Raw genomic sequence first — 18,278 nt, forward strand, 5'->3', positions numbered from 1 at the left:
TTACAGTGTTTGAATTCACTTGACTGATATGGTTCAGTTCATCTTGCTTCTGATCCAGCTGGTAAAAGCGTTGACGTTGGCGTAGACGCCAGGCTTGTTCCTCCCACCACAGCCTTGGCCCCAGCTCACCACGCCGGTGATGTAGTGCACTCCATTATCCTGACACACCAAGGGTCCTCCTGAGTCGCCCTGCAGAGTTAGAGAGAGCAAGTTAAGAATATGATATTTTCTGATGAGGGCCGCCAATCGTGCCTCTGACACGTCTAATACAAAACTGATCCAAAAATATGTTTTTTTTTAACATTTCATTCTTCTTTCTCTATCTCTTATTCAAACTGATTGCTTGCAAATTCTTCACATTCTTATTCATACACACCTGACAGGAGTCGGTACCCCCCTGCATGATCCCTGCACAGAGCATGCTGTTGTCCAGCACACTTCCGTAGACCTCAGGAGCTTTGCATCGTGCATCGGAGATCAGGAGCACACGAGCGTTCAACAGCTGGCTGCTGTACCTCTCTGAAAATTAAGCAAATATGAACGACAGTGAGGATCAAGCTCGCACTAAGAAACACATGAGGGTCCGGTTGAAGATTATTATCATCCCATTGTGTTATGGGAAATGTATGATCCTTTCATGTCTGTTTGCATGACATGAAAGGGACTTTGATAAATAGGTAATTACGTGTTTCAGTGGCTCCCCATCCAGAGATCACGCACTCCTTGCCAGATGGGAAGGTTTGGTCTGGTAGACACACTGACTTCACAAAGCGGGTCTCCTTGGCACAGTAAGGGCTGTCGGTGACTTTGAGTTTAAGCAGAGCTGCACAATAAATGAATACAAAGTTATGATCAGTAGACTGATAGACTTATCAAATTCCTTTTCCAATAACAGATCTATATTGCTAATGCATTCTCTTTATTAAGAAGTTAAGACGTAATGATATAAACAAATATAAAATTGGTAAAAAATGACTTGAAAGTTTGAATCAAAGAAATACGAGTTTAAAGGTCCCATACTGTACTCATTTCCAGGGCCATACTTTTATCTCGGTCTTAATGTTCTGTTACTATATTATTTTTTCTTATACTGTCCAATGCTGCTCTTTTCTCTTTAATGCTCCCATTCTTAAAACCCCAGTCTGCACTGATTGGTCAGCTCTCACAGGCCTGAGCAGGCACTGTATCTGCATCATTTCTCCATGGGTTGAGCATTTTGATGCTCCTAGACCCACTTTATAATTTCAAAAATTGACATAGAAATCTCAATTTGCATAATATACAACCTTTTCATATACACTGTGCATTTTTTTATACTGCCTATATGCTGTTTTATGTCAGCTCATGTATGATACAGGTCTGAAAAGACCCTTCACATTATCACACACAAGTAATTAGACTGCTTTTAAATCTGTAAACCATCTGGTGTTGTAAAAAGTTGTTGTGAGAAACGAAAAAATGCTGAAATCTATAGTTTGCACCCCTCAGCCAGCTAGCGTTAGTGATGTTGAAGTGAGCGAGAGTTAGCAACACTGACAATAACTATCTAGCATTAGCAAACATTAATGTAAGCTAGTGTTAGCAACGTTAACCATAGTGCATAAAATTAACTTATTTAAAAATGTGCTGATCTACAGTGACAGTAAACCACAATATTTAGTAAAGTAAGTAAAGTAGTAAAGTAAGTAAAGTACTTAGTTACACTCCATCACTGAAATCACTACATTCTAATCACTGGTCTGTGGTCTATCAAAGGTTAAAATTACACTATATTTGATAAATGTGACAAACCAACGTCGTTGTACAGAGCGGCTCCAGTGTCCCTGTAGTTCTCATGAATAATCGTTTGTATTACTGGGATGGTCTGATCCATCTCCTCCTGTTTCTCTATGTTCACACCTCCCAGTACCACTTGGTATTCATTTGCAGATGAACTGGACAAAAACAAAAAAAGAAAAAAAAAAACATCAGCTTATTCTATTAAGAAAACAAAATATTCAATTGGAAAACTACATCCAAGTTCAATACAACACCTACATGCAGTGGGCAGCAGTGAGGACCCAGCAGGACGACAGGAGGATTCCACCACACGTGTGCTCAAACTGAAAGTTTGAGCGTTTGGGTCGGACCTGCAGCGACACCTGCCAGGGGTGGGCGCCAGGGAAAGACTTGCTGCCCCCAAAAATCCTGCTAGTGCGAGTCTGGGGTCTGCCACACTGGGAGAATGGTGTAGTTCCTGGCGCTGGTGTGACTGGTTTGACTGGTGGTGGAGTGGCCGGGACTGAGGAATATCAGATAAGAGTGAGCACAGTGCAGACACACAGTACATACAGAATATATATATATATATATATATATATATATATATATATATATATATATATATATATATATATATATATATATTCTGTATGTATGTATGTATGTATGTATGTATGTATGTATGTATGTATGTATAATTCACAGACCATGTATGTATGTATGTATGTATGTATAATGTGTGTGTGTTAATGAGTCTTATATCACCTTGAGTGCACTTCTTGACGTTGCAGTAGTCCCATTCTAGTTTGTTTTGTTTTTTAATGAAACACCAGGGCTTGGTATCCCCATCTGGGTTCCTAAAATGTGGAAGTATTACAACTAGTAAATGAGAGAATAAAGACGGAATCACCTGAGAGGGGACATGGTGATGTCTGCTGATATAAAGGGACACATAGTTTGATATATTATGTATATATTGCAAATTCTGTCTTGCCCTGAGAGGCAAGTAAGAAAAAAACATATTTTTTTTCTAAGTCTGCTGTATTTATGACTTAACTTGAGGGTCAATTTGAGGTTAGGGTTAGGGTTACATTTGCGAGACCACTTTCTCTTTCCAAAGTGTAAAGTGCTCAAGTTTGTATTTATTTATTGTGACATTTGTTTTGACATTAGAAAAATAATCATATCAAAACCTTTTCCTTTTCACCCATAGAGAATTTTTTCACCTGTTACATGGCTGATAGCAAATGATTCAAATTAATAAACAAGTAGAAAAAAACAATTCGGATTTAGAGAATAATCAACAGTATTATTTTTAATCATTATTCTCCCTTTGACTAGACCAGAGTAATTTGAAAGATGCTATTATTGCATAATTGTTTCACATACTAATTTAAAATGAAAACATATAATAGTATTTAGATAGTGAATTCATAACTAATTGATACCTGCAGTTGTTATCATCCAGTCCGTTAAAGTCCGCGAATACAGAAAATGGATCGTCCCCATTCAGCATAATGAAATTGGACTTCCAGTCCAGACACTCCAGCCCGTCCTCTGTCGTACTGACAGCACCTCTGTATGTCTCTCCATTTCCACTGTAACAGTCAGTAGGAGCTATAGAGGAAGGATTGTGTCAGGAGATAATTGAAAATGAGCTTAAAATCTAAAAAGAATGAATACTCAAGAGTATTTCAACATCCAAAAGCACAAACACAGTCAAACAAACAGAGAAAGTCTAATATATATATATATATACACAATACAATATAAACTTTGTCTTAAAATAAGAGCTTGATTTCATTCAATTTTTTCACTTCACTCAAACTGCGAGGGGTGCCGAATCACACAAAATGCCACTTTCTACATAAGCGTGTTTCTATCAGTCAGAGTGATAAACATAGTGTCCTTTTTAAAAGTCTTTACCAGCTTCACAGAATTTCCCAGTAAATCCAGTAGGACAGGCGCAGCGGAAGCGGCGGTTCCCTTTGATGCAAGACCCTCCGTTCTTGCAGGGGTTGGGCTCACAGGGTGAGGTCGGCACTGACGCAGACAGGAAATACACAAGTTACAGGCACAACTGTAGGGGCGAAGCAAAGGGTTCAAAGTATGTTGGCCAACCCAGTTTAATTTTTTGTTTGGTTGTTTGTTTGGTTGTTTGGTTGGTTGGTTGGTTGGTTGGTTGGTTGGTTGGTTTTTGGGGTGCATCTTGGAAAAATTATCTTCAAGCCCTCTATAGGCCGTGGGCATATGGGGGCATCACCACATTACGGTACCACTTCATAACAACTATCTTTCATTGTTAGGTCATTAAACTGTAAAAATAGTTGTTTCACTGTTAGTTAGTGCACATTTGTATAGAGTTATTAATGATTAGTTCCAACAGGGCCTGATTCTGTTTGATTACTATTTTCCTGTTATTCTAAAGAGGTGATGACATCATTAATGTGCAGGTATGAGTTCATAGTATGTAAATGTTTCCTGTTTGACCAGTACCCAATGTAATATCCAACTTATTTTGTCATGAAGTTAAGTAAACAACGGGGTACAGGATACTCACAGGTCTTGCAGTCAGGGCCTTGGTAGGGTGGTCTGCACTTGCACTCATAAAATGGAGGTTTGTTTAGGTTGACGACGCAGTCACCACGGCCACACTTGACGTTCTGGCAAACGTTTCTCACTGAATAATCAAAGTTATCAAAAGCAAATGTTAGCACCATAAGAGCCACATGCATAAACATTAATAAGACACAGAAATAAGCTTCAATGACCTCGAAGGAGACCACTGTTATCGATCGAACTAGCGGCTGGGGATTCCTACCTTTTTGACACCTCTTGCCGATGTAAGGCTCAGGACAACTGCATGTGAATTCTGTACTAGATTTACTTTGGCACGAGGCACCATGATAACAAGGGTTTGGATCACAGGAATCTGTAAATAAGAGGGTAAACGTGTGAGTGTAAGTGGATACGCAATGTAGCTAGAATCACACAGAAGCCTCTGGTGTCCCCTTACTGTCCTCCAGGAGGTCGAACAGCCAGTCGTCAAAACTGAAAATGGAGTCAGGAGCGTCTGTGCCTGTGTAATCTTCGTAATCTATGTCTGCAAGAAGAGATAGCTGTTCAAACACTGCAGTTGTGCAACAAAAAGCGGCCCATACAGACAACTATCAAAATGATTGTACAAATGAAAAGATACATACACTTCCACCTGAATAAACAAAATTCTAAGGTGGATGATCAGTTTAAATGATGACCCTTGTGATTATATTAAATCAATTATTCAATTATCGAGGTCTTGAAAGTATTATGAATATTGTAAGATTTAAAAAGAGCAACAGAACTTTTAAATAATTAACAGAATGAAAGCAGGATTCAAAAGGATCAACTGGGATTGAGGAAAAACATCTCAAAACTACAATATGTTGCATATTATAATCATCCATATCACTGTCAATAAAATTAAACTACATTCTATACATGTTAAAAAGATTAAATCAAGACACAACACATAGATCAAATTTACAAAGATTCTTACAGATGGTGTCCAGCTGAAATGACAAAATCACAGAAGAGAGCAGATCAGCAAACTTACTTTAGAAAAATAATAATAATAACTAAATCATTTCACCATTTATCCACACAGATGTTGAAAAACTTACAGTTGTGTCGTGTCCGTGGACACTTAGCAGACTCAGGCTTACGAGCAGGACCGCTGCAGCCAGCATGGTGCTGTGTGAGCGTCTCAGCACGATGTAGTCGACTGAAGGTCCAGTGATCGACTTTAATCCCCCCAGACCTTAGCAGACGGCCCACTCACACATGTCAATCTTTAGCCAGATACATTGATTCTGTTGCAGCTTGCGTGTTTTTGGGACAGTGTTGTCATTTTAGTTACTTAACTTCATCTTATTTACTGTTGCTCAGCTCTTGTCAGTCTCAACTTTAACCTCTCTGTCAGCACTTTTCTCTTTGCATACGTTCAATCATTCTCTTGCAGATATCGGACCAAGAAACACCACACTATGGTCAGAACATCACTGATTACAGTGCAACACAAGCACATTGAGACTGTATTGTGCAGAAATCAATGCAAACAATGAAGGAAATGTAAGATTTGAAATACATTTAGCTAAATAGCTGAGTTAGTCAAGGGGGTTAGGCGTCATTCTTTCACATTTGTTTACAATTTTAGTTAAGTACTAAAACATCATTTTGTTATCATCTAACATTACAGGACACTACAGCAAAACAGACAGATGAAAGAACCCATATTACAGAACTGTCAATGAAAATGGACACAACCTGTTGGTTATGTCACAACACAAACAGAGGCACACTTCAGTATGGAGCAGTACTTCAATTTGCATAGGTGGAGATCTTTTGTATGGGAGAAATTTTTGGCAAAAGAAAAACTTAGATAGAGATTTATATCACAGAAACTGTAAGAACTATTTTAGCTAATTGATAAGGGGGTTTCTAGAAACTCTTTAAAGCCAAGGAGGGAAATGAGGAAAAAGGAAGAAGAGAATAAGCGTTGAGCCTTTTGAAATTCTATTTTTTAAATATATATCAATATAAAAAAGGAAGCTAAATGCTCAAACTTGGATGTGTGAATGGCAGATGCTGGGTAGGATGCAAGTGTATCTATTTTAAAGGGGAAATTTATAAGTGTTTCAGTTGAAAGTCCTCAAAAAAATAACTAAAATCATCAACAGAATGTGAAGAAGAAAAAGCAGTTTTGATGAAAAGGTGTCTTATCACTGTGCTGATATCTACTTAAGTTAGCATGCTAACCGGCTTGCCCTAGCCTTTCATGGTCCAAAGTTCCTGTACATGTGTCATAAAACACAAACACCCCCCTAGTTTCTGAGCTCCCAGTCCGGACCACTAGCTGCACCAGCTACATGGCTACCTGAGCTAACAGCAGCTACTGTTAGCAGCAGTTAGCAGCTAGTCCAGGGATATTTGTCTTCTGAGTATGAATTGGACAGATGGCTACTTCTAATATATTGCACCGTTAATATTCTGTGTATAGATTCTGTATAGATAGTATTCTCTATCCTCTATTCTTCTGACAGTTAGATAATAAATGATGGGAGTGTAACAAGCCTTTTGTATTGGCCTTTGTTGCGCCTCAAAAACTAATTCGGCAACAACAAAAACAACATCAAGGAGAAAAATGCATATCTTTGTCTGACAATGCATCGCCAATCATTGGAAATTACCACAAAGTATACATATCGCTTTTAATATGAGCTCATACGAGTCAAAAAGACCAACAAATTACTGGTAAAGTTTAAAGGAATCACTCAGAAGTATTCTTTATTGTCATCTTTATTAACAGTTGATCCAAGCATGCTTACAAAGAGTAGGTGGAACCTTAATATTGTAAAATTATTTCACAACATTCAAAAATTAACTAATATTATGAACGGAACGTGTAGAAGTAACGTCTACGTACACACCACATGTCACTTTATGGTCATGTGCATCCTCATGAGATTAAGTGAGAAGCAATCCAGTCAATAAATCTGCGGACATTGGCGTAGACACCGGGCTTGTACTTCTTCCCGCAGCCGTCGCCCCAGCTCACCACGCCGACGACGTAGTGGGTCCCATTACGCTCGCACACCAGAGGGCCGCCAGAGTCACCCTGCAGGGACACGGAGGAAGTGTTTTTATCAGGGTTCTCTCGTGAATAGAGTTATATGAAAAAATGTGTGTCTCACAGACCTGGCAGGAGTCAACGCCTCCTCTCATGTTGCCAGCACAGAACATGCTGTCGTCCAGCGAGCCTCCGTAGACATGCGGAGCGTTACATTTCTCCTGGGAGATCAGGAGGACGCGAGCATCCAGCAGCTGGCTGGTACCGTACTTCTCTGAGACAGGAGGAGAGTCACTTGTAAACAGCTGCAATGTTTTGAATGTATTCAGTGATACATTAAGTCAAGTCTAACAGGATAACTCACAGTGGCTGAGTTGCATTGTGGGTAAAGTTTTGTAATACTGTCCACCGGTTTAGCATTGTACTCTGATAACATTCTTGGACCCATGATGGACCAGTTTAACCAGAGATATCTTTTTATTTATTCCATGCATTCTTTTTCTTTTTCAAAACCTGGCAACTACATTACCCATGATGCCACTTAACCACTGAGTGACATGCTTGAGGCAATTTATCAGATAACATGGAGCTTCCTGGAGAGCCACAAAAGGCTTTTAACTACCTTTTTTTAAAGACCCAAGTCCAATTTTGTTTTTAATTTTCTTGTCCTTATTGTGTTTGCACTCTATGGTTGACAAATTGCCTTTTAAACTTTAGGCTTCCTAAGTGGTTAAATATAATGGATTAACATAAAAATAAATCTGAGAATCTGTTACAGAATAAATACACATTGGGTTTACCATTAAGAGGATTATTGTTTGTACTGAGATCAGATTAAATCAATGAAATCAATGAAACGTAGAACTTTCTACAATACATATTGCAATTTATTTTATTTTATTTTTTGCATTTGGTTTTGTGACATTTAAAAATAAAACAATAACAAAAATGACCTGAAACTGACACTCTTTGAAATAAGAAATACATTACCCTGTTTTCCGATGTAAATGCGCGCTAGAGGTGAACTGGATGAATATCCATGAGCTGCCAAAGTTCAAAACATTTCCCATTTTATTGGTTTGATCTCAGAACTTTGGCTTTTTCTTTTGATTTTAATCTTCTTACAGTGATTCCTTCTGCATAACTCAGTCATTTTATCTCAACTCACATATTTTGACAAATTTTGACAAACGTAGACTATCAATTTGACACCATTAAAGGTGCAATACGTAAGAGTTGACCACCTGTCGAATTCAAAACAAATAGGGGGTAACCACTAACTGCTACCCAAGGAGTGCTGGTGTTTACACTACGAACACAGGAGCTTTGGACCGGGGATGGGTCGGGGTCTTGCTGGTTAGCATGCTAACTTCAGTAGGCTATATATCTTTACAACAAAACACAGAGATATAATAATAACAATGTCATTATAATCTCAGAACTGTTATTTTCTTCATATTCAGTTGATCCTTTTTGACAAAAAATCTTACATACTGCACCTTTAACTCGCAATGATCTGAGTGATTTGACAGTACAGACTTGGAATGATACTCACGTGTTTCGGTCACGCCCCACCCTGAGATCACACACTCGGTCCCATTGGTGAAGGGCATGTTCGGCAGGCAGACTGTCTTCACGAAGCGTGTTTCCTTGGCACAGTACGGTTTGTCCGTGACCTTCAGCTGAAGCATGGCTGCACAGGAGAGACAGCAAGTCAGAAAATTAGACAGAGCAGGTTTTCATTCTAACTATAATCTAACTTCAGTAAATAACAGTGAGTAAAGCCATTTTTGCACCTCACCAACATCATTATGGAGAGCAAAGGGGCTCTCCTTATATTCCTCATGCACAATGGCCTTCTCCACTGGAATGACCTGATCGTACACTTCATCCTTCTCTATGTCCACTCCTCCCAGCACCACCTGCATTTCCAGTCCGTTTTTTCTGTACAAACGAATGCCACAAGAGAATTGAACGGAGGCAATATGAGCTTGCACACATCGAACAGTCTGGAAAACCTGTACTTACATGCAGTGTGCAGCAGTGAGCACCCAGCAGGACTCGATGAGGATGCCTCCACAGATGTGGCTGAAGGGCCCAGAGGAGCCTTTGGGTCTGGTCTGAAGGGAAACCTGCCACGGATGAGCTCCGGGAAGAGATTTCTTCCCTCCGAAGATCCGGGCCGAGCGGCCGGGCTGTGGCTTCCCACACTGGGAGAACTGGGCGGTGGAGACGTCTGGCTTGGCTGGAGTTGGAATTGTTTGTGGGGTGGTTGGAGCTGGCAGGAAAGGGAAATCAAAACTGAGCAAATGAAAATTGTAAAGGCAAGGATTAGTTTGTTTGTGTGTGTGTGTGTGTGTGTGTGTGTGTGTGTGTGTGTGTGTGTGTGTGTGTGTTTTACCTCCAGAACATTTCCTAACTTTACAGTAGTTCCACTTCAGTTTGTTGTTTTTTTTGATGAAGCACCAGGGCTGATCGTCTCCATCAGGGTTCCTCAAATACAAATTTTAGTGAGGTGAAGCACAATGTCAACACATTTATAGATCTTTTCTGTGGTTTCAAGTCCATACACTTGTACTGTATGCACGCATGGGCACAAACATGGTTTTGTCAACAGTGACATGTGCAGTGTTTGCGCATGATGGCTCCTCACCTGCAGTAATTGTGTGGCCCGATTCCATTGAAGCCTGCGTACTCTTTGAAGGGATCGCTGCCCTTCTGCACAATGAAATAGGAATTCCAGTCCAAACACTCTTCTCCTTCCACTGTCTCACTCACCATGCCGAGGTAAGACTCACCGTTCTCTTGGTAGCAGTCATTTGGTCCTGGAAAAAAATTAAAAATTCTCTTTAGACAGGTAATATGCGTTTTTTAAGGTCCCATATCATGTTCTTTTTCAGTTTCATCATTTTTATTCAGTTGTCTACCAGAAAACATTTACACACTTTCATATTGTCGGCTGTGGGGTGTTTGTGTTTTGCAGCGCCTCTATTAACCCTCTGTCTGGACGCTCCGCTTTAGTCGGGGTCCGTAACTACCATTGAGGACACAGAGGTCATTTCCTCGGTAAGGTGATAACTGCGACAAATAGTTGGGGGCCTTGAGCACATTTTCACGCAAATTCATCTTAAAGCACTAAATTTGGCACAGATGTAGCTCAGGTCATACTGAAATGATTTAGCTAGGGCACCGGAGCATGGCCGCAGCCTGAAAACGATTCCGGCTGTAACTTTTGAACCACATGAGTAACAAATACAAACTTGATATCTTTTTCAGATTAATGGATCATGGGAAACACATAGGAATGTTAAAATGTATGTCCTGGTGCATCTGGACCCCTTAACCCTCCAATTCCAATATGGCCACTGTCCAAAAAAGCAGTTTTGACTGTAGTATGGGCCTTACACCCCATTGTTTGCACCAATTCATCTACAAGCCCCAAATTTGGCACAGATGTAGCTGAGGGCATACTGAAATGATTTAGCCAGGGCGCCCGCGCCAATGGTCCCTGAGGCCGCCACCTGAAAGGGATTCAGCCATAGCTTTTGAGCCAGATGAGATACAAATACAAACTTGATGTCTATTTTTACCTTTTTTGACCATAGGAAACCCATTGGAATGCTTACATTTATGATTGGGTATATCAGGGCCCCCCAAATTCCCTAAATGCAATATGGCCACTGTCCGAAAAAGGGTTTTGGCTACAAATATTTAACCAAATGCACTAAAAATGAGGATGTGGTGTCTATTTTATGTTTATTGACCACAGGAAGTCCATTGGCATATTCACATTTATGCTTGTGTAAGTCTGGAACCTGTATTCTTTTCAAGACTGTGGTTGAAAATCCTTTTTGACCACATCTTTGAAGGTTATTCTCAATTTTAATAGATCCTCCAAAACACCAACTGACGCCCTTTGCAAGGACTTTGCAGACCTCTTCAGAAGTAAAATCAATTAAATCAGATCGAGTCTTTTACCTCAACTGATTTTACATGTCGACACACCTAGATCATTGATACATAAAAAGAAAAACTTGAAGCCAGTAACACCTTGTACCTTAAGTCAACAACAGCTCATACCTCGACCTCTGAGGGACATCATGATGTCCAAAACTCTCCACTAACTTCACCCATACTAATCAAATTGTTGCTTCCTCCAGCAGAGATGACCCATGGTGCTGAAGTCAAATTCCACACCTGATTTTTGTGTCTCTTTATCTGAACAGATCAGTTCCTGCTCATACTTGGTCTGCGAACAGCTATGGTGATTCTTATATAGTCGGATTTGATCTTTGATTAACTGCAAAAGATCTGTGATGGTGAAACAACATGAAAGATTCCTCTGGTGTGAGTACTATTCATGTATGACTAGAAATTATTTTCAACTTCTTCATCCTCTTCTTTTTTATTTATCTATTCATTTTAATTTTTTACTGAAATTGAAATACAAATAGCAGATAAGTACGGCAGCCAAGAATGACCATGTATTTTTCTTCTTTTTTTATGCACTGTTATATCGAGGTAACAACTCATTATGTCGCTATCTCGACAAAGGTTATTTTCTTATGATAACGAATTAATTCATTTCGTTATCTCCATATAACAAAGATTGTTTACGGGCTACCGGTTAGTAGATGAGAGGCTGACAAACTCCTATCCATTCGGCTGATATGTCATTATCTCAATATGACAAAGGTTCATGGCAGCTCTTGTGAATTGAAATCAATAGGAACACATTATTAATTGACAGCCAGTGACTGGGGGGGAGAAAATAACCTTTGTCATATCGAGATAACGACATAATATATCGAGATAACGACATAATATATCGAGATAACGACATGTCGCTATCTCGATATATTATGTCGTTATCTCGTTATCTCTCGATAACGACATAATATATCGAGATAACGACATAATGTCGTTATCTCGATATAATCTTCATCTTGATTTCAATCTACAAGCGCTGTCATGAACCTTTGTCATATCGAGATAACGACATAATATATCGAGATAACGACATAATATATCGAGATAGCGACATGTCGTTATCTTGATATATTATGTCGTTATCTCGATATATTATGTCGTTATCTCGATATATTATGTCGTTATCTCGATATGACAAAGGTTCATGACAGCGCTTGTAGATTGAAATCAAGATGAACACATTATTAATTAACAGCCAGTGGCTGGGGGGAGAAAATAACCTTTGTCATATTGAGATAACAACATATTAAGTTGTTATCTCGTTATCTCGTTAGCTAACAACATATTAAGTTGTTATCTCGATATAAGAAAAGTTAATGGCAACTCTTGTAGATTGATATCAAGATGAACACATTATTAATTAAGAGCCAGTGGCTAGGGGGGAGAAAATAACCTTTGTCATATCGAGATAACGACATAATACGTCGGGGGGGAGAATATAACCTTTGACATGATATGTCGTTATCTCGATATAACAAAGGTTGTTTGCTCATGACAATGAATTAATTCATTTCATTATCTCCATATAACAAAGATTGTTTCCTCGTGATAACAAATTAACTGATAATGTGTTCGTCTTGATTTCAACCAACAAGAGTTGCCATGAACAGCTTCCATAGCCACTGGCTGTAGCGATAGCCTACTGGTAATTTACACTTTACATTAGTTTGTTTATTTGACTGGGTTTGTTTAGAGGCTACTGGTTAGCAGATGAGAGACTGACAAACTCCTATCCATCCGGCTGATATGTCGTTATCTCAATATGACAAAGGTTATTTTCTCCCCCCAGCCACTGGCTGTTAATTAATAATGTGTTCATCTTGAAAGGTTCATGGCAGCTCTTGTGAATTGAAATCAACAGGAACACATCATTAATTGACAGCCAGTGACTGGGGGGGAGAAAATAACCTTTGTCATATCGAGATAACGACATAATATATCGAGATAACGACATTATGTCGTTATCTCGATATATTATGTCGTTATCGAGAGATAACGAGATAACGACATAATATATCGAGATAGCGACATGTCGTTATCTCGATATATTATGTCGTTACCTTGACAGAAATAAAAGTTTTACATAGTGTAAAGTGACTGAAAGAGACTTAAAAACAATGTTTTACTGAAAAATTTGTACTTTCAAACGGAAGCCAAGAACAGCCATGGATTTTTCTTCTTTTTTATGCACTGTTATCTCGTGATAATGACTTATCATCTTGTTATCCGATATAACAAAGACTGTTTTCTCGTGATAATGAATTAATTTATTTCGTTATCTCCATATAACAAAGATTATTTTCTTGTGATAAAGAATTAATTAATAACGTGTATATCTCGATTTTAACCTACAAGAGCTGTCACGAACGGCTTCTGTAGCCGGCTCTAGCTGTAGCCTACCAGTAAGTTACACTTTACATTTGTCTGTTTACTTGACTGGGTTTGTTTAGGGGCTACTGGTTAGTAGATGAGAGGCTGACAAACTCTCATCTATCTGGCTGCTTCAGCTAAGGTAACATAAATGTAGGCTAACGTTAACTTAGCAATGTAATGTGTAAAGTAATTAAAATTTTATTAATTCATTTAATATTATGGAACACATTATTAAATAATTTCTTTATCACAAGAAAACAATCTTTGTTATATGGAGATAACAAAATAAATCAATTTGTTATCATGAGAAAACAACCTTTGTTATAACGAGATAACCAGATAATTAATTTGTTATCACGAGAAAACAATCTCTGTTATATGGAGATACTGAAATAAATTAACTTGTTGTCATGAGAAAACAACCTTAGTTATATAGAGATAACGACATAATAAGTCGTTATCACAAGATAAGAGTGCATAAAACAAAGAAAAATCCATGGCTGTTGTCAGCTTCCATAGATAAGAAATAAAAGTGTTGAAAAACATTTTTACACAGTTTAAAGTGACTGAAAGAGACTTAAAAACAATGTTTTACTGAAAAATGTGTACTTTAGTGCAGAAGCTGAGAACAGCCATGGATTTTCTTCTTTTTTATGAAAACCAGATCCTCATTTACTCTCAGTGATGGAACATTTAGGATCAATAACCTGAGCTGAACTGATGGTGGTGAATATATTCTGAAAATCATACAAACTTAAGCCTGTAACTCTAAAGTTGAACATTCAAGGTAAATAACTTTTTTTGCCTATCAAGGAATTAATTAACATAGACCAATATACATGACTAATTTTATTGCTAAACTACATATTTATTCTTTATATATCTGTATCGACAGAATGAGCAAGATGTGAGTGTGTTTCCTTCAGCTCCTGTGTCCTCTGTTCTGCTGGTCTCTGAGTGTCTGTCCCAGGGAGAGATGAGGGTGTCCTGCTCCTCTGAGGGAGGGGACAGTCCTCAGTACAGCTGGACTCTAGATGGACACACACTGACAGACACTCAGCTCCTCTCTGGAAATAGACAGTAACAACATCACTCTGAGAGAAGACGTCTCAGGACAACTGGTCTGCTCAGTCAGCAACCACGTCAGTCGGATGTCTTCTAGTGAGAAGATGAGCGAAAAAAACGTTTGATAATTTTGACGCTGAAGATTAGCTTACATCAGTTTTCTATTTCTTTTCTGTAGGCTTCAGATTCACTGACTGCAGCTTATCCAATGGGATGCACTTATCACAGAGAGTGCTTGTAACCAGCCAGACCCAGTGTACTGATCCAACAACAACCCCAACTACAATCACAGTTACAGAGGTGTCCTCTGTGGGTAAGAAGAGTAACATCATGATGTCCATTAAACCCTCCACTCACTAATCAAACAGTTGCTTCCTCCTGCAGAGATGACCCATGGTACTTAATTCAAAATCCACTCCTGATTTTTGTGTCTCTTTTTCTGAACAGATCGGTCCCTGCTCATCTATGGTCTGCGAACAGCTGTGGTGATTATGGAGTTAGAATCATGCCAAAACCTCTCTCTCACTCACACACACACACGCAAAATGTGTTTTACTCACGTCCAACGATTCACAAACAAACTCAGTGTGATCTGCAAATGCAAAACATCATTCACAAACAAATGCAATTGTTTTGCAATTTGCAATTGCAATTTGTTTTGCAAATAAGAAATGTATCAATCAAACAAATACATCATGCTTCAGAAACAAATAGAGCATGTTTTACACATACAAAGAAACATATTTGTTCAAGTACAAAAAAAGTGTCCTTCAAGTACACATTAAAATCTTTCAAGTACAAAAAAACAATTCTACAAGTACGGGGGGAAAAAAACCCGTCACGTGACTTTTGGCACTACTTTTCCGCCTTGCTGATCCTCAAACAAATGTCTCCAGATCCACACACAAATGCCAGTAAACCTTCCAACAAATGTCCAGTAATTCGCACTCCACAACAACAGGTGGCGCTGTTGAGTAAATTTAAGGCCGCCAGGACGTTCCCTTCCCCCCCCGTAAATTTTTATTTTTTATTGTTCTATTTTATTCAAGGCCGCAACAAGATTTACCATAGACACATATACATTGACGTCTCGTTGAGTGCTGTACCGTACGTCGACGTCACCATCATATTGGAGAAGGCAGCTCCGCCCCGGGAACACTAATGTATCATCACAGTAATAGCGTTACATACATTCGCAGCTGTAAAAGTTCGTAAAAGTATTATAATAATCCATCCTGTGGTTTGGTGCCAACCTGTCCTACAAAACGTATAGGGAGACGTTAAGTGGCTAGTTTGATGGGATTAGCCCCACGACACGGATTTATAGCTTCAACATTAATCATGTAACATTGACACCACATTCATTTTATGCCGCAGGTTCATGTTCATATGGCTCACAGCTATATTTGATGATCTAAATACCCGCCCTATCATCCTCGGCCATGGTGGCACACTGCAACTTCTATGTTTATGTCAATTCAATATCACACATCCTCAGGACATAACAGGACACAACAAAACCACCCAGAGGATGTACAGAAAGCAACCAGACGAAACATATTCGAACAACAACAGTCTCATGAGCGCTTGACAATTTACTCCCATGAGTCTTTGCGCCATCAGCGCTCATCGTCTGCAATCGGTACACCTCCAGTCACTACATTTATAATCATCAGAGAACGTCACAGATGTTGTTTTTGGTTCCTATCTGTTTCCTGAATATATCCGTACATCTGTGAATGTGTAAATGCGAGGCATTGACTTTGTAGAACGAGCTTTATAAAGTTCACTCCATTGACCTGTATTAGTTCACGGGGCAGAGCTGCCTCCTCCAATATGATGGTGCCGTCAATGTATGTCTAATGGTAAATTCTGTTGCGGTCTTGAATAAAATAGAACAATAAAAAATAAAAATTTGGGGGGGGGGGGGATCGTCCTGCTGGCCTTTAAATGACTCAACAGCGCCACCTGTTGTTGTGGAGTGCGAATTACAGGACATTTGTTGGAAAGTTTACTGCCATTTGTGTATGGATCTGGAGACATTTGTTTGAGGATCAGCAAGGCGGAAAAGTAGTGCCAAAAGTCAAGTTTTTGTTGTTTTGTTTGTTTTTTTTTCAATTTTTTTTCGTACTTGAAACTAGAATTGTTTTTTGTACTTGAAGGATTTTAGTTTGTACTTGAAGGAATTTTTTTTGTACTTGAAAGATTTTAATTTGTACTTGAAGGACACTTTTTTGTACTTGAAGAAATATGTTTCTTTGTATGTGTAAAACATGCTGTATTTGTTTCTGAAGTATGATATATATGTTTGATTGGTACATTTCTCATTTGCAAAACAAAATGCATTAGTTTGTGAAAGATGTTTTGCATTTGCAGATCACACTGAGTTTGTTTGTGAATCGTTGGACGTGAGTAAAACACGTTTTGTGTGTGTATGAGTTTTTGGCATGATTCTAACTCCATAGGTGATTCTTATTCTTTTCTTCACAGAGAAAAGATGATCTTTATGGAGATAAACTGTGTTCACTTTTTAGCTATATATTCTAAAAATGTTGATTTGGTATCTTAAAGAGCAAAATGTCATTTTATGAGCACATTCAAACATGTTATTTAAGTGCTTGAGTCTGAAATTATTAAATTATGTGAATAATGATCTATTGTTTTTTTCTCATCTTATCATTATTACAAATATATGATAATTCTGTCTTTCAGTAATAATGTAAATATGTCAAAATTATTTTAATCAAGCTTTAATTTAGTTGCTTTATTGTTTTGTATTCAAAACCTGCCAGTCAGTCATGTGACATCAGTCAGTTCATGAGAGCTTCCTGTATGTTGACATTCTGATCGTGATATGTTTCTTTAATGACAGCTGACACCAGATTCATCATCAGTATCAGGTGTGAGGTTTCCCTGTACTGGTTCACAGATTTTACTGTTGTTGCTTTCGTGGACACATTACGTGGTGGCTGGCATGCGCCTTCAATATTGTGAGCAGCCAATAAACACAGTGAGGAAGAATAAACACACTGTTGTCATGCTCATAACGCCAAAGTGCTGCACCTGTGTAGAGCTACGCAATGTAGACAGGAGCCAGACATGTTGTCACTGGTGTGGATTTCTTTTTACAAGAAGAACATAACACAAGGAACAAGAAAAGTCTTATCACAGCTATGGAATATCAAATAAACCATTAAACACAGGAAAAGTACTGATCAATAAAAGATAATCAAGGAGCTTTACTGCTCAAGTTGCTTTCCTAAAACAATCTGCTCACTAGATATTGAGTGTAAATGATGCTTGTTTGTGTATAATACTGAACAGAAAGTATCTATAGAGCTGTTAATGTCTTAAGAATCCTTAATACAACGTTCTGCCTCTCTAGACATTTACTATTTGTTTCTGCAAGTGTAATGTCAGAATGATTTCTATATTTACGAGCATCAAGCTTCATTGAACAGTGGTCAGTGGAGGACGACAG

At 38.6% G+C, this 18,278-nt stretch overlaps 2 protein-coding genes across 2 annotated transcripts; both read right to left on the minus strand.

The window, feature by feature from the left end:
• Positions 1–4: 4 nt before the first annotated feature.
• Positions 5–5,625, minus strand: LOC119009375 (hyaluronan-binding protein 2-like). Its single transcript, XM_037080582.1, has 13 exons — positions 5,424–5,625; positions 5,300–5,312; positions 4,778–4,864; positions 4,583–4,693; positions 4,322–4,441; positions 3,688–3,804; positions 3,210–3,378; positions 2,527–2,618; positions 2,038–2,281; positions 1,792–1,934; positions 686–823; positions 377–519; positions 5–189 (listed from the first exon to the last, which is right to left on the minus strand). Exons 1-13 carry the CDS (start codon positions 5,487–5,489, stop codon positions 34–36), a joined length of 1,599 nt encoding a protein of 532 aa, XP_036936477.1. The 5' UTR covers positions 5,490–5,625; the 3' UTR covers positions 5–33.
• A 1,455-nt stretch (positions 5,626–7,080) lies between these two features.
• On the minus strand, positions 7,081–15,073 carry LOC119009376 (hyaluronan-binding protein 2-like). Its single transcript, XM_037080583.1, has 9 exons — positions 14,950–15,073; positions 10,023–10,194; positions 9,771–9,862; positions 9,398–9,647; positions 9,171–9,313; positions 8,925–9,062; positions 8,360–8,413; positions 7,498–7,643; positions 7,081–7,417 (listed from the first exon to the last, which is right to left on the minus strand). Exons 2-9 carry the CDS (start codon positions 10,148–10,150, stop codon positions 7,259–7,261), a joined length of 1,110 nt encoding a protein of 369 aa, XP_036936478.1. The 5' UTR covers positions 10,151–10,194; positions 14,950–15,073; the 3' UTR covers positions 7,081–7,258.
• Between the last annotated feature and the right edge of the window lie 3,205 nt (positions 15,074–18,278).

The sequence above is a fragment of the Acanthopagrus latus genome, chromosome 20 (genome assembly GCF_904848185.1).
Source record: "Acanthopagrus latus isolate v.2019 chromosome 20, fAcaLat1.1, whole genome shotgun sequence".
Classification (NCBI taxonomy): domain Eukaryota; kingdom Metazoa; phylum Chordata; class Actinopteri; order Spariformes; family Sparidae; genus Acanthopagrus; species Acanthopagrus latus.